The 16584-nt window shown below is 34.3% G+C and overlaps 1 protein-coding gene across 2 annotated transcripts; it reads right to left on the bottom strand.

Annotated features, from left to right (window-relative positions):
- Nucleotides 1-2654: 2654 nt before the first annotated feature.
- On the bottom strand, nt 2655-13450 carry Hrg (poly(A) polymerase hiiragi). Of its 2 annotated transcripts, none has more exons than XM_078191943.1 (12): nt 12943-13450; nt 12081-12314; nt 11748-11991; nt 11412-11516; nt 11173-11323; nt 10882-11093; nt 10497-10794; nt 9764-9940; nt 9553-9674; nt 9301-9471; nt 9068-9216; nt 2655-8864 (listed from the first exon to the last, which is right to left on the bottom strand). In XM_078191943.1, the coding sequence occupies exons 2-11, from the start codon at nt 12284-12286 to the stop codon at nt 9088-9090; spliced, it is 1815 nt and encodes a 604-aa protein (XP_078048069.1). In that variant the 5' UTR covers nt 12287-12314; nt 12943-13450; the 3' UTR covers nt 2655-8864; nt 9068-9087. The 2 variants fall into 2 exon arrangements, with proteins under 2 accessions (XP_078048069.1, XP_078048068.1); XM_078191942.1 differs by having other exon boundaries at nt 9118-9216; nt 12943-13449.
- Between the last annotated feature and the right edge of the window lie 3134 nt (nt 13451-16584).

Here is a 16584-nt window from a genome sequence, read left to right as displayed (position 1 = left end):
TAAGAACTGTGCTTAATAAAACAATGTTTCTTTCCAAAAAATGTTATTTATAGCTTTAATATTAATAGACATTAAGGTGTTCCATAAGTTTCTCCCTTTTCTTCATGCGAAATCAATAGACGATATTTGTTGCTCTATTACCTTCTTCCATATTTCAGGAAGTCTCATTGTACACTCCTTTCAAAAGAATTGTGACTTACTTGCAAAGTATTCATGTAGTTATGTCCAGATTTATTTCGCTTTCGGATTTCTAACATTTATCACGGAGAGAATTTTTTAACGAGAGAAGCAAGTAATAATCGGATGGGGCAAGGTCTGGGGAGTACGGAGAATGAAGTAGAATGTCCCAATCAAACTGTAAGAATTTCTGTCTTACGGCCAACGCAACATGCGGTCTTGCGTTGTGATGACAAACGACACCTCGTCGGTTCGCCAATTCCGCCCGTTTTATGGCTATAGCGGCTTTTAATTTATCGAGTTGATTGCAATATTTTGCAGAATTGATCATTTCACCTTGTGAGAGGAGCTCGTAGCGCACTACACCTTTCCAGTCCCACCAAATGCACACAAGAACTTTCTTCGGATTAAGACTCGGCTTCGCAACAGTTGAAGGTCGATTTTCCTTAGATCAAGTGCACTTTCGATGCACATTTTTATATAAAATCTGTCTCATCTCTAGTGAGAAACGTCTTTAAAAAAGGATTTTTTCATGTCTCTGAAGAAGCAAATCGCATGTAGAGACGCAGTCCATAAGGTCGGTCTCCGTGAATTGGTTTGGAACCCAAACTTCATACCGATTCACATATCCCATCTTGATTAAATGATTATGCACCGTTGTCCTGGGGATGTTAACGGCACCCACTATCTCGCGCACACTATATGCTGGATTTTCATCGCGCATACTCTTGAGGTCATACATAGCGTGGCGCGGAAAAAACTTATGGGATACCCTAATATTTATATAGAATGTTATTAATTATACCGGTCATCACATAGATGTCGGATATATCCGGAGCTCATACCGAAAGGGTTAAAGTAACTTTTTCTGTAGCACAAATGTCCCGGACAGAGCTAAGCAGAGCAGTGAAATACAGGACAAGCAAATTGTATTAAATGGTTAACAAGTTGAATGAACTTCGACTAACAAGTCGATTATCAGGAAAACGGAGCTCCGGATAAAAAAATGTTATACCAAAATATTTTCTTCTTTTTTATGTAGAATCACCCCCTGCCCGGTTGTACTACGATTTCCGGGACAACCTGTATTATTAAGGACGACATTTTCAAGAAATTTTTCTTTCTGAAATATTTGGAATAAACTGCCGGTACTAGGTAAAACCATAAATCCGAAATAAAACCGAAATACATATTCAAAAATAACAATTAAGAAACAGATGTAATATCGATTCTAAGGAACCAGAATCGAAACCGATATACTCTATAATGGTTATGAAACTTTTACAGTTCTTCAATCCCTTTTATTCATTCCCCCTATATTTCAAAACTTCGCACATCCTCCTATACTTTTTTTCTTAATTTGAATGATTCACAATCTGTATCCCTCCATTTCAAAACTTTACAAGCTTTCTCCTTTTATTTCAAGTTCTCGCAAGCTTCCTTTTTCCACTCAAAGACCTCTCTAATTTCTCCCTCTATTTTAAAATCTTGCAAGCTTTCCAGTTTAGGTTCTCGCACATGCTTTCTTCCTTTCACATTTCAAGAATTCACGATCTGCCTTCCTCCATTTGAAGACTTCAAAAGCTTTCTCCCTACAAGTCTAAGTTCTCAAAACATGTCCTCCTTCAATAAAAAAAATTTCACAAAACTTCAAAAGCTTTCGCTCCTTACTTCAAGGTTTACAAGCTTCCTCCCTTCATGTTAAGTTTTTACCAATTTTTTTCTTCGCTATAGGATCTCACAAAGTCCTTACAATTTCAATATCAAGGTTATATGTTCCTTTCTCTACATCAATCATCATTATTATTCAAATATCGAAATTTTAACTTTGTGGAAGGATTACACACATCGCATTTATGTGGCATAGAAGCTTGTTGCATGTACAAACCATTAATTGTACACAGTATGCATAAGTATATTGAAAATTGTCAATAATACTGGATCTAATACAACAATAATGCAACTTTCTTTATAACAACAAACATATTTATTGATTTACACATACACAACATAACCATATCATTTAACACTCTTCATATTTCTAAGTTAGTACACTTGGAAGAACTTCATGAAACTAATCTATAATAACATAAAATGATAGGTGAAAGGATAGGTGATCAAGAAAAGAACAAAAGCCGACGACAGCAAACAGAATGACGCACTGTCGACATACCACAATAAAGAACAATATTATAGTTTCCATTGTAATAAAATATTCGCACTTAAAACATTTAAAAGAAAAAAATACAAAGTTCTAACTTGAAATATCCTTATAATTCCATTTAAATACTCTTGCTACTGCTGAAATTCAAATACATACAGATTAAAATTGTGAAAAGTCGTGCAACTGTAGTACTATATAATTCGAAAGTCAATTTTTTGTAACTTCAATGCAATTCAATTATTGTGTTTTACATTTATACGCGATCGATAGTGTGCCATTTTGTCGGATGATTGTCGGCCACCGTACGTGTGGCTGAAGGAATTAAAAGAATTTATTTCGGTTTATTCAAGAAAGATACAGAGTGTACAGCTGCCGGGCATACAAATTATGCATAGAGTTTCGTGCTTCCCGGTAAATAATCGCCCCTATTGCAACATTGAAGCACGCTGGACTCTGCCGTCGTTATCACGTTTACAACGACCTCGATCCCACGAATAGAGTTTAAACAGGCTACTTTTCGCGTACGGCCCTCGCAATACACCCTCTCTCGCGACCATAATCCTGCACCCGTTGGAAGTCTACATTATTATATTTACTTCCGGTGGCAGGAGCATCAGTAACAATGCGCGATATTCGCAGAATTTTTTCGTCACCATATAAACGCGTCGGTCGTTCAACTTTCCTTTTTTTTTCGTACGAGTTACGCGACTGTGACCATAAAATCGCGAGGCATTATGTACCGGCGCATGATGGTATGGAAAACGCTTCTAGAAGTCGTTCTTTAATCCTCTGTCAATTAGTACCACAAGTATTGTAGTCATTAGATTATTTTGTTCTTAAAGCTGATGCTGCTGTAACCATACGTCGTCTAATTACGAAATCTTTAGAATTCAAGATTGAAAAATTATTCCTTAGATACAATGAGTCCGAAACCTTACGTCACACGTGTACTGTTCATGTAGTGAATAAAATTTAAAGACGTTATAAAACTTTACTGAAATACGTATACTTGTAATGCATTAAAAAGAAATGTACTATGACTAATTATGAAAAATATTTTGTTTTCTGTTTGTTTGAACTAAAAATCAGATCAATTACTGAATCTGTCCATGCGTTGAATAACAATTTAGCATCTTTAAATCTGTAACAACATTCCAGTTTTAATTTTGTTAAATAGAATACTTCAATTTGACGAACATATTGAGGCTGTTGACGCTATAGTATGTGTTAACAGACACAGTGAGTGTCAATTCATCTAACTCAGTGGCCAAAGGCACCCATGCATCTATACGTGGTGTACGATTTCTCGACTCACTATAAACATTCGAAGTTTTCGTCGCAATAAATGGCAGTTACTTCTGATGGAATCTCGTTGTCTCTTGTATTCGTGGGAGGAGTTTACTCTTCGGTATAGATTTCGAATAAACGCGCTAATTACAACGCCTTCGAACCGCGTCTAGACCTCGAATCCACGCCATCGCGCCGCGCACGCTAAACCGTCCCCGATGTAAACGCGGCACTCGACGCTGTACAAGCACATAAACACATGGTAATGTATTCGATGCGTTTTTTTATTATCATTCAAACAAATGACTCACGTTCACATGTTAACACGCCGCCTCTCGGATGCATTCGCGTCGCTTCCACATGTACCAATATAAAACCGTGCTTCGCAATGTGTGTGTAATCCCGGCTCTCGTACATAAGCATGTACGCGATGTGTGGAGTGTGCACGTGTATACGTGAGCGTGATCTGATCTGTGTACGTGTAATTATGCCACTCTGTGTGCCCGATCAGTGTATACGGAAGAGTGTTTCCGGTTCCTAAACGTCGTTCGCACTAGAAATTGTAATACGGAACAACGTTCGGCGAGGATTTTAAACTCAGGACTATATTCTCTCAAGAAACCGCGCGTCTTGAGAGATATTTTCAGCCTTGGTTTCAGCACCGTTACTTTCTTCCCATGAAATTTGTTTACGAGATTTTTCGAGTTTCTTTGTTGATTCTCATTTGCTTTGTCGGTTGCCACTTTTTCGTTTGTTTTCTCTCTTTTTTCATTTACTGTTTCATTGTACAAGAGGGGGTATGTCATGGGCGATATTCACCGTTTCGTTTGATAGAGTTTCTACGATGGCTCGGGAACCCCGCACTGACGGCAGAATCGGTGCGACGATCCCGAGGATGGATCGAGGAAACAAAAGTGTGCTATAGACATGTCTGTCAGATGTTTATATGATCAACGTGTATAAAGTTGCAAGTGCGGGATCTCATTTCCTACTCTGTTTTCTTTTAAATCTTTCCGGTCTTCTTCTGTTTTGGTAAGTTTTCGTCTAATTGATGAAAGAGCGTGGTATCTTATACACGAGGGTAACCTTGATGTTCACTGTTCATTGTACTTTCTGTACACGTATGTGAATACGCATGCAAAGTGTATATGCGTGTATGCATGTGCATGAACCACTACGTGTCTTTCAATTATTCTTTTGTGATGATTACGGAAATTTCTTTGTCGCTTTGGTGAGAAAACAATGACTTTTACTGAATTTTACAGACTTTTACAGACTTTACAGAAATTGACTGACTTTTACAGAATTTCATGTCGTGAAAAAATAATCTTCAGAAATCTCTCTACGAAATCCTAAGTTAGAATTTGTAATGTGAGAACGTAGGCATCAAAGAGTATTTCATTCGAATTTTCAACTTTAGATAAATCAGAATCCAGATATTGTAATGCTCAAAGAAATTATGCAGAGGGTAATCTAACGTTAGTAAAAATAGTATTTACAAAGACAAGTTGAACTGGAAAAATTAATGAAAGTATGATAGAAATCTGTACAAAGTTTCAGACCAATTACGTAAATTTGTCCATTAAGAAAAAAGATCTATATTTTCCACCAAAAAGAAGAAATTCTCCACTGAATTTAATTCGAATCTCGCTACATGCTTCTGTAGTAATAGAAAATTAAATAATAGTAATAGTGAATGAAATATCAATGGATAATAGTGCTTATTATAATTATAATAAAAAGTAAATCATAGGAGGATATAATATCAAAAACTACAACATTAATAATATGAAAATCCTGTGTACACATAATTTATAGTGCCTTCGATAAGTATAAACTAAGAAATAGTAAGTATATTTAAAATAAGAAACTCTATATGGGTGGTATTGAATTTTTAATAGTACCTTGCAAGAGTAACATATTGTTTATCATATAAATTAGATAAAAATAATTTTGTTTGATTCTTCATCTCGTCTTTCCACCTTAACTGAGATCAAACCGAAAAGTTTCGATCAGAAACAATAAATGAATGGAAAAGAAATCTATTAGATCCATGTTCAGAGTTTAGTTAGATTTAATAATTTAGTTAAAAATTTACTCTCCCAAATTGAATGCTACTCCATATTCTACAGTGTTGCATATTGCACAAATAATAAATCGCTTCTCATTACTATCCAAAGAAATATTTCCGCCAATACAAATTTTAAAAATTATAAGTTAATACCATTGTTTTCTATGGGAACAAATGTATACATCTACAATTAAAGTCTAACCATTTAAATTTTGACTTGTACAAATAATGAATACAACCGAATGAGATTGTTTGATTCAAGGACAAAATAACTATAATATGCTGAAGGTATAATCACTGACCTCTGACACAAAAGAAACTTCTTTTCATTTTGATCTTGAAAGATCATCTATATCCACATGTTTGAAAAAAATTATCTAAATGTTTGTGGTCACGAATTGAGAATGACAAAATGTTGCACAAAGAAAACAGTAAATCAAAACACGAAGGAATCAGTGACTGATCTTAATCGATTATAGTGTATGTATACGTTACTGTAAACGTCAATTGAAAATTATTACACCGATACTATCAACAAATTGAGCTATGAAACAAAAGAAACTAGTATCCCCAAATTACGACAAGTATGTACAACGAAATGGTCCCTAACCATTGAAGAGGAGCTGCTATAGTATTCGCAGTGTTTTTACGAGCCTTAAAACTTCCGATACGAAGAATCTAAATAGCATCCTTCAATTTTGACGAAACTTGTAATTCATCATAAATATTTGTTAAAGTAACCCTCACCATTAGAGTTGCAAACTATAGTATAAATATTTAATGTAATCAAAATATATTATAATAAATTATACAGTGTATTCCAGGTTTCCTTATCGAACAGTGTCAACACATTCAGTAAGTAAAATTAAGCAAGCAAAGTCCATGAAAATATTTTACAGTAAGCTTGCAATAAAAATATGAAATAACAGTGAACTGTAATATTGTATTAGAAATTTTTTGTAAATTACTGTTCATTGCAGAACACATTGCAAATCATTCTTATTGACACAAAATTATATAATTAATATTTATCGCAATTATCACAAGTTACTATAGCCACTGTGAATGGATTAACTATTTCATATTTTTTTTTTTATAACCAATATATTTGCGAGCCAATATTTCTACATTTTTGTTTCTAGATTTCACTCACGGAGGTCATTGACACTGCACGCAAGTTCCATCAAAATCCAAGTTCAACACCATAAGTTTCGACACAAACCGCAATAGTTGCATGCGCGCATGTATCATTCGGAATACTAAGGCTCGTGGCATACAGCTGTAGCCGAGTGTATACAACGCGTCAAATAATGATCATTTGCTTCGAGATATGAGGTGAAAAAAAGAAATATACAATTTACGATGCATATGCTTTTTCCGTATGTACGGATTTCGATACTTTGTACATGTACAAAAGTCATGGTAGTATACACTAATTGATTTCGCGGCGTCTACCCTGCAAATACTTCAGATTCACGTTAGGACGCACAATGCTTGAATGATTCTCGAGCTGTCGAGTCATCGAAACATTGTGCATTACTTGCTTCAATATCCGTGTGAAAAAAGTGAACATCAAATACCTCGAAAACATTCGATGGACTGACATGCCTTTAACACAAACGTGTATTCGATAGAAGGAAGAGGATCGGTACGTCAAAAAAGCTGGAAATACAGGAGCCGAAGGAAGAGAGGGTACTATGTAACTGAGAGGGGGGAGGGGAGGACTGAAGGCAGTCGAACACCTGAAATCACTCACCAACAGGTGATAACGGATGATTTGAATAATCCAGATGCCAGTCCCTTGTTGCATCGTTAAAGCTATAACGTTCGTTTCTGTGAATAAAAACTAAAAAGCGACTGCAATACGATAACTCATTTTTACGTAATACGATCGTCAACAATATATAGTCAATGGCTCCGATCAGGAATGTTTCATTTACATGACCGGGACTAACTTTTCTGCTAACAGTAATCACTGTCAAACAAGTGCACGTTAGTTGACGTCGCTTATTCGCCCCCCCATTGTCTGTAAATGAAACATTGAATATCTTATGCCAGTGCCGGTGATTCTCATTCATTACCTGACTGGTTACGGATACGATACAAAAACTAAAAAGAAAAAACTAAAGAGGCTTAAGTATAACAATATCATATGCATCTTGAATTGAGCTCCACTTAATAGATGTTATTTTTAGTAATCCGTTTAGCGGAGACATTATAAATAATATTAAGTAATGTTATAAATATATACTAAACAACTGAAGCAAGTAAAACGTACTATTGTGTTACGGTTACACAATATCTCAAGTAACTCAAAAGGCAAAACGCTCTCATTGTATTTTACACCGACACGCGAGTAACGTTACGTACGAATTATTTACAATTTAGCATAATTATATCCCCAGTGTTCTTTTTTTATACTTTATCTACTTATGCATTAAAGAAATGCGTTCATTTTTTTTTATACAAGAATACGTTCCGCCTCGGGTGTCATTTTCCGTTTTCTCCCATTTTTTTTGTGTGTGTTTCTTTTAGTTGAAAATCTTAACACAAAACTCTAATGTATAGATCGTCACCTCGTATTTTCATATCACCACGACGACGCGAATTGTTTCTCGGACTCTTTCCCATCCCACCTCTTTTCGTTTTTTTTTTATCGTATCAATTTCGTGAGTAAAACTTATTGTATAAGCAATATGTACAAAATGAAATATAAAACTAAAATTATAGACCTTATAGATAGTTATGGATTGTTAAGTTTCGTATTACTTTGTTAATCGTTCCGCTTAGAATTCCCAGATCTCGCGGCTGCGCGGCTCGTAATAAAAGGTAACATCACAGACACTGGCACAATCATTAGATCGTGGCGTAATTGTTCCCATTGACTGTCGATGTTCAGTAATATTAAAATCAGAACGTCTGTCGCACAGCCGTGCACCGATTGATTCCAACGGGTAGGTCTCTCCAACACATCATCATCACGTTGCTTTGTTTGTTTTACGAAACGGGGGACTTACAGTGGGCAGTGGATGGTTGCGTAAGATGTGATTACAGTCTAGATGGCCCAGTGGAGCATCTGTCGATCGACTTGAGGTAGTAATCCCGCAGTGGTCAAGTGCAAACGTATCCCTCCTGCGCGACTGTAGATGCACCAGTAGGTCCATCCTGAAACATTGTACACATTGTTTAATGTAAATGTTTCTAAGCAAAGCTGCTGGAAGAATTTGATTAGGCGCACATCAAACAGAAAGAAAAAGATAACGTTGCGAAAGCTACAGTAATCCCTCGGCTGATTTACCTCTTTGTGTCTCCAAATTATGTTAAAATCCTATATTCATTTACTACACTCTATTGTTATAAGTAGTTACCTAATTCTGTTCTATGCTGATTATTGTTCATTATATGTACAATGTCTTACATCCTTAGCAGTTGTCAATGTTTGTTTGTATTCATCCAAGCTAAATCCGGAATTGCTATCTTCCCCACAAGACTGAACCACTAACGATCCATCTTCTCCCTTTAGAAGAGTCAAGGTTATGTCAAAGTCAATATTTACTTATCTGAAATATTTCGACGCGAATAATATTCTTGTTGTCTTTACCTGCGAAACTTGTTGATCGTTATCGTTAACCTTCCGCTTTTTGGAGCACGTATCCGGGTTCGTATCCGATAGTCTCTTCCTACTTGCTGCGTCTCCCGGGTTTCGCGGAGAGATACTGCCAGTATTTCCATTACCGGCAATGTTACCATTTTTGTGTACGCTGCTAGAAACCTGTTCGAGTAAATTAATTAGTAATCAGTCATTATATTAAAATTATTTGAATTGTTATAACAAATTGAACGATATTTGTACCTTTCTTTCTCGCTTGATCAAACTAGTAGCAACATAATTGTGCAGGTCCTTCTTCTTCACGTGTTTGGCTTCTATCCACATGCCTTCCTTTAACATCTTTAACTGTTCCGCTTGTCTTTGAACTGCAATTTTGTGTACAGATAGTTTTTCAATTTATTGATACATTGCATAACGGAAATCGACACAAAAATAGGTATCGAAATATTCTTACTTGAGTCGACAAAGGATTTTATATCATAAGTCAGATCAATATTTAAGTTTTCGCTTTTGGCGAATAGCAAGCCGATGAACCACATGGAACAGTGCCCCTCTGGTTCTGGTTCTAACGGTGGAAATGCTTCTGGGTTTACATGTGCCAATGTAATGTGAGGATTCCTTTCCAGTGTACCTGTTTTTAAGAGTTAGGATTTTGCCATTTTGGCATCCGCGGATTATTAGCATTGCAAATATGAACAAATTAAAATATCAAATTCAAATTTGATGATTCGAAAAGACACAGATTAAGACAGAAGTTCGTACAATTTACTGATTTAGAACTGCTGCTTACTCCTGCAATAGATGCATACGTTTACTGGAAGACCTGAGAATAACTTTCTTTTTAAGTTGATATTTCAATAAAAAAAATAACCTGTTTTAATCTACGTCATTTAACTGGAACAAATTGAACATAATGTGATAAACTAATACCAAGACCGGGTGATGCTTCGTTAGATACAGTATCTACAAATTTTAATACGGTTCATCTGTCCTCAAAATTTATATGATTCAAGACAAACACAATTATAATACTGCAATGTCTTTCAGTATTACGATATATTCTTATTCGTGGTTTTAAGTAACACCTTGAGTATAACATAGAACAATGTTCCCCGTGTAAACGGAAACGAATTTACATATACTGATAAAATTCAATAGAATGTATATTGTCGTATTCAATATTTTACCTATCAAGTGCCGTATTTTTGATTCGACAAGCCCACACCATTCAAGTTGATCTTCTGCGGTTAGACTTCTAGCCAATAACACGATGTAATGCTTATATTTTCCGAAGAAGTTTGGAGGTTCGAATAACTTATCCCACGTTGCTTTCCCCATGATAATTTCTTCCGTTGTAGACAATCCTGTTTCGAATGCTTCCTGCATGATAGTTCTTGTTGAAACTGATACGTTGAAAGTTGAGTTTTGTTGCGGATATGCTGGCGTAATAATCGGCATTAAATGATACCTATCCGATATATTTACCTTTGCAATAAAAAAAATTTAAGTGTAAAACATTTCTAATGCTATTACATACTGTTAAAAGTCTATGCATACAATCAAAACTCTTACCCTTGGATCCCAAACGGGAAAACCTAAATTAACATTGTCTGGTGGTTTTAAAAGAACTGGCTGTGGCCATTTCCATTGAGAAAACACAAGGAAAAATTTTTCTATTAGTGTCGCTGCAACAGCATTAGGATAAAGTTGACATGTTCTTGCAACTAACATTGCCCAAGATACACCTCCTAAGTATCCTAACACATTACTGTATATGCCATGCCCTATAAATGAAAATGATGCAATTAATCTTTACACAAAACAGAATTTAAATTATTAAAATAAAGTCAGCAAGAATCTTACGTTTTGCCCATAATTTAATAGCTCTAAGTGCCAACCTAAAGTTTTCTATATTAGGTACTAAACGCAATATTTCGTCTGTTACTCTGCAACCATTGAGACTTCTAACACATTTCTGATCAAGGTTTTTTAGAAGCATATCATCCCTAAGATCCTGTATATCAAAACAAATTTTGTTAGCTTTGTAAGCAGCTTACAGAAATTATAAATTCATATAAGTAATCTCAAGGTATTTTACCAACCATTGAATCAGGAATTTCTTTAAGAGCTAATTTTGCAAATAACATATCAATTTCTATACCATCAAAGTTCATTTTTATAACTGGTACAAACGCCTCTTCCACCGCCTGAAATACATTAAATATCGCATTAACTATACAATCATTTATTGCAATTAATAGGTGTTTCAAATTAGACTCATGAATTATATAGGCACATTGAACCTTATGTATATTGTCAACTAATGCGTAATCTAAGTATAGATTGTTATACTTACTGTGCAAATGCTAATTAGAAAGAAAGTTTATATTAAATATACAATGAGCTTACTACTGTACGAGATTGCTTAAAATACACACCCTTAAATCTGTAACTTCTTCTTGCATTTTCAATAACTCAAAGAAGGATGAAAAATAATCCGACCTATAGATGTGACGTGGTACAACACAGAGCGCATCTATATCAGCACCTTTGTGATGTACCCCTAACCTATATGAACCAAAAGTATATATTTTACCACCAACTTTTTCGGCAACATTGGATGGCATATTTCTGGCGATACTTGTGTCCCTTATCCATTGCTTCACCAGTGCATTTAGTTTGCTAAGTAATATAGAATAATTAATGTTACATTTTGAAAATATCTCATATGCAAAATATGCTACAAAATTATATGTATGAACACAAACTACCTTAAAATTTCCATTCTATGATTCAACTCTTCTTCAGATTCAAACACATTATAAGGTTTTAATGATTCTTTTAATTCGTTTGTCCTAGAAAGATCACTGGGTTTTGGTTCTGCTATACTAATAGCAGATGTCATACCCAATGTACGTAGATTTCCTTCATTTGAAGAGGACTTTGAGTTCGAATTAGTACCTTGTGATGACCACATTTTGGAGTTTATTAGTTTTACTTTAGATCTAAAATACAAAATTCTATTATGTATATTTATCGTCATATCAAATCAATGTTATTGTTATTCAGTTATATAAACAATGAACTCTATTTTCATATATAATATTACCAACCAAATAGTGAAAAAATATGTGCATAATTAAATAGTTGAAAATATTTAATATAACTTTATAGAACATAATTTCGTAACAAATTAAGATGTAAATGAAGTATTCATAATGCTAATGATATTGTTATTTATCAAACTTTCATCGTGTGTAAATATAAAAAAAACACCGGTCCTGTATAAATCTATAATATAGATATAATAATTATACAAGATTTGGTAAAAAAAACTTAATCTCTATTCTATTTGAATACTGCTTAAAAAATAGTGGGATGCAATGAAGAAAATATTATTGCAACATATATCACAAAAAGAAAGATTCAAACAAAGAAAAATATATCAAGAAAGTGAGCAAAACACAAACTAGAACTATAAGAAATAAAAATAATAAATTAATTTCACGAAAGTATTTGGTACTTTACGAACTGTACAACATTCTTAAGAAATATATTAACGCGGGATTTCTTCTTGATAGTATGGGTGACAGGAGAAAATACGTAACAATCATGGTATTGTTCAATCCTTACCACTTAATACTTTGTCAAAGATGCAATGACATGATAAAGACAGAGAAACCACGGACGTGTTGTCAGGTTATAAAACGCGGAAATTCTTGTAACAAAGGTGCATTATATCCACCCAATGGTCGCGGAAGGTTCCTGAAAAGGAAATTGTATTCCTAACGCAAATAGCACGTTCTGAGGACTCTATTGAGCCGTAAAGCAGCATGAACAACTTGTAAACAATTTACGAGGTAGCAAAAGAACTCCGAAAAACGAAGGTTCGTAAGTCATAGATTGTTCGCGTCTATACGATTATTTCGTGTACTACCAATGAGCACAGATCTTCCATAGCATTAATCGGACTACACTTCACGCACAAAACACTTCATATCGCGTTATACCATGTAAATAAATAGTTAAACTTTATTACTTGAAAATAATGGTCACACGTATACCCGCACCACACCACCGATAGTATAAACATGGCGTCCCCTGACGGCTCAGTGTACCCACGAAGAATCACATAGGCAGAACTGCAATTGATTGGAGACTAACTCACAACACTTCGCCACCTTCTGAGCAAATACACAACTGCAGACCCTTCTCTTCCAGCTTTGCGTACAGTAATGACTCCTCATCGCGGCGATTACTTCCTAGGTAACTTCTTCTTTCAGAGCACTCCTATCCCCACCACTTCAATGCGCATCCAGTTCAGCGCAGTTGGCTTGTGCAGGTAGCGGGAGATGATCGAGAGAGACAGAACAAAACCAGCAGGCTCTATGTGTAAGTATCCACACGGATAAGAAATTCAGGTCCTTTCACTTTAGCGTACTATGCGGACTCGCTCTTTTCGCGCATCCGTATCTATGGCGTTCCATCTGATAAACGCGGCGCGATATTCGACTTGTACTTTCCATCCCCATAAGATTCTCACTACATAGTGTAGTGTTTGCGAACATCTTGAAGCAGTGACCATTTCTACAATTATTTTAATTTTCGAAAAACCGTAAGCTATGTTTTAGCTATTGGTTTCTAGTTTATGAAACTATACAATTTTGTCAATTTAGCCATTCCAGTCCTTGTCAACTGTAACGGACAGCAATCAGTGCTTTACTCTACCAGAAAGAGTTTCGGAAGTAACGAATAATTTTACAATTTTAGACGTTTTCTACTTTTAAATATTTGAAAAGCAAAACTGAAACTTGCATTAATTGATTAACCCCTTGCCGTATTTGAACGATTCAGACTCGTGACGGAGATTTGTATTAATATCCTGTTAAGTATTACTGTTATTCCTTTCTTTTAAATCAGATTAAAATTATGTTCTCTTGCAATTAATATTTAATCGCTCTAGTAAACGTAGACACACAATAAATATAAATTTTCTTTTTCTCCTAAGAAATTATTATAACCAAAAAGGTACTTACCATTGTAACTATGAAGAAAATGGTACGGCAAAGGGGTTAATTACCGAGAAAAAGATTCTCAAACTCAGAGATTTAGAGAATCAGAGTTAAGAATAATTGAAGATTGGAACAATTTACCAGCGAGAAAGATAAAAAATATATGAAACAATTTCGAAACGTCTAATCGAATTTTGATCCACAATCTGCAACGAAACTAAGAGTATAGGAAAATGGCTGTGTTGTTTATGGATTTCGATTACATACAAAATTATATTTGATTCAGGCATCGACATTCTCATGTCTGGAGTGATAAGTACGAATTTTTATGATTGCGTGATTTTGGGGTCTTGAAAAAGGCCTTTATTATTAAATACAGGAGCCCGTGAAACACTGGAGATTCTTGTTGCTTCTGCGAAAAAATTACAGTTTCTGTCTAGGTATAGAAAAGTAAGAAAAAAGGCTAGCTATTAGAAAAATTATATTTTCGAAATATATTAAATCTTCATTTAATACATTTTTGTTAACACTGATTACATTCAAACTATTACTGCGATCGAACGCATCACTTATAATATTGACATCGTCACAGTGCATATGATTTATTAAAACTTATGAAGTATATTATTACGAGTATTACGTAGTTGCTCGCGATGACGAATAATATACTTACTTGCTTACAATTATTCTCACTCGTACTCATACACTAAACTGCTGTATAGTATAATGAAGAATGAAATATAAATGATAAAAATCGTATTTCTCATTAATCATTTTTATTTATTTTCATTAAATATTCAGTATTTTATGTTTTTAATAAAAAAAATAGAACTGTTGCGTGGGTAGAACTGCACGGTAATAGTGAATATTTAATGGAAATAAATAAAAATGATTAATAAAAAAAACGAATTTTTCATTTATATTATGGTATACAATAAATAAATATAGCCAGTATAGTAAATAAGCATAATTGCACAGATCCTGCATTTATAGTACAATATTTAAGAAGCAATAACTTCTTTAGAAATTATCTAAAAAATCTTGAATTATTTTTAGATTACAGAAGGAGCAGTCTATTAGACAATAACTGCACATCACAAATGTTATCTAAATTGATTGACGTAAGGTTAAGCTGCAAACATTGAAAAATCAAAAACAAACTGCAAATTTCTGACAGTTATTGGTCGAAAGTGTAAAAAGTTGGGATAAAACTGCGACTAATTTGCAGAAAATAAATTGTTTCTTTGCAGAAAATACAGCAGATTCAGTATATAAAAATTGAAATGATTTTTATGGTACGCTAGGAACATTCGTCTTTGACATGTTCAATTTTAACAAATAAATAATTGATTGAATTTTAAGACAAAATATTTGATATATCTTATACGGTAAACTGGCACAACTACTTTAATTAATCATACGCAAATAATTCACTTTGACAAAACTTACAAATGTACTATCAATTTTAATTAATTACTTGAGTAACGATTTGATAGTGCACTATTCTAACAAGAAAACAATTAATACTATACGATAGAGCTCATTCTATCAAACAATTTTTGTAGGAATATGTTTTTAATAACTACGACTCTTTTTGATATATTCTGCTGTACTCACCTAAACAAGCATACATCATAGCTATACATATGTACGTATGATGATACATCATAGCTGGATCATAGTTGTCGTAGTATGTATCAGGTGGAGATTTTATTATCTGGGCATCCATCATTTCCTAAACGTATTAATACCTATTTGTATGTCAACAATCGTGTTTTTGAGTACATATATGCTATGATGTTTTTATGAAAAGTTACATTACAAAAAGTTAAAACAAATTGTTATTTTAATGCGAAAACAATATCAATCTTGATACATAAAAGAATCAATCAATAATTTTGTAAATGTTTCCCTGAATACCTCAACAAAGGGAGATCCGACAAAAAAATATTTCAGACTAAATTTATGCACTTTTCACGTAGAATAATATGAGGGTTTTGTAAGTACGGTCGGCAACCTACGAAAAATAGTGTACCGCATATTTAGGGTCTTCATTTATGACGCGCTTAGTCACTGGTTATCAGTGACCCTCTTCCACCATAGCCTGGAAGCATTGTTTCAAAACAGAAAGTACCGTGAAAACAATGGATACTTTTGAAAAGGGATTAACTTCTGTCAGTGGTGGATTCATCTCAAGACGCATTAGGCGTGCGCCCGGGGCCCCTGTCGTAAAAGATCCTCGGAACAAAAATCGAAATTGGCT

The sequence above is a fragment of the Augochlora pura genome, chromosome 10 (genome assembly GCF_028453695.1).
Source record: "Augochlora pura isolate Apur16 chromosome 10, APUR_v2.2.1, whole genome shotgun sequence".
NCBI classification, from domain to species: Eukaryota; Metazoa; Arthropoda; class Insecta; order Hymenoptera; family Halictidae; genus Augochlora; species Augochlora pura.
The sequence above is the reverse complement of the archived record's forward strand: the minus strand, read 5'-3'. Positions and strand labels throughout refer to the sequence as shown.

Bases quoted from the DNA above. Each gene is read 5' to 3' on its own strand.
- Hrg (XM_078191942.1), bottom strand. From the start codon at position 12,286: ATGTGGTCATCACAAGGTACTAATTCGAACTCAAAGTCCTCTTCAAAT. The intron at 11,094-11,172 runs GTAAGATTCTTG...TTTCATTTATAG, and splicing joins TATTAAATTATGGGCAAAAC to GGCATGGCATATACAGTAAT. The intron at 9,472-9,552 runs GTACAAATATCG...TTACTCGAACAG, and splicing joins TGATCAAGCGAGAAAGAAAG to GTTTCTAGCAGCGTACACAA.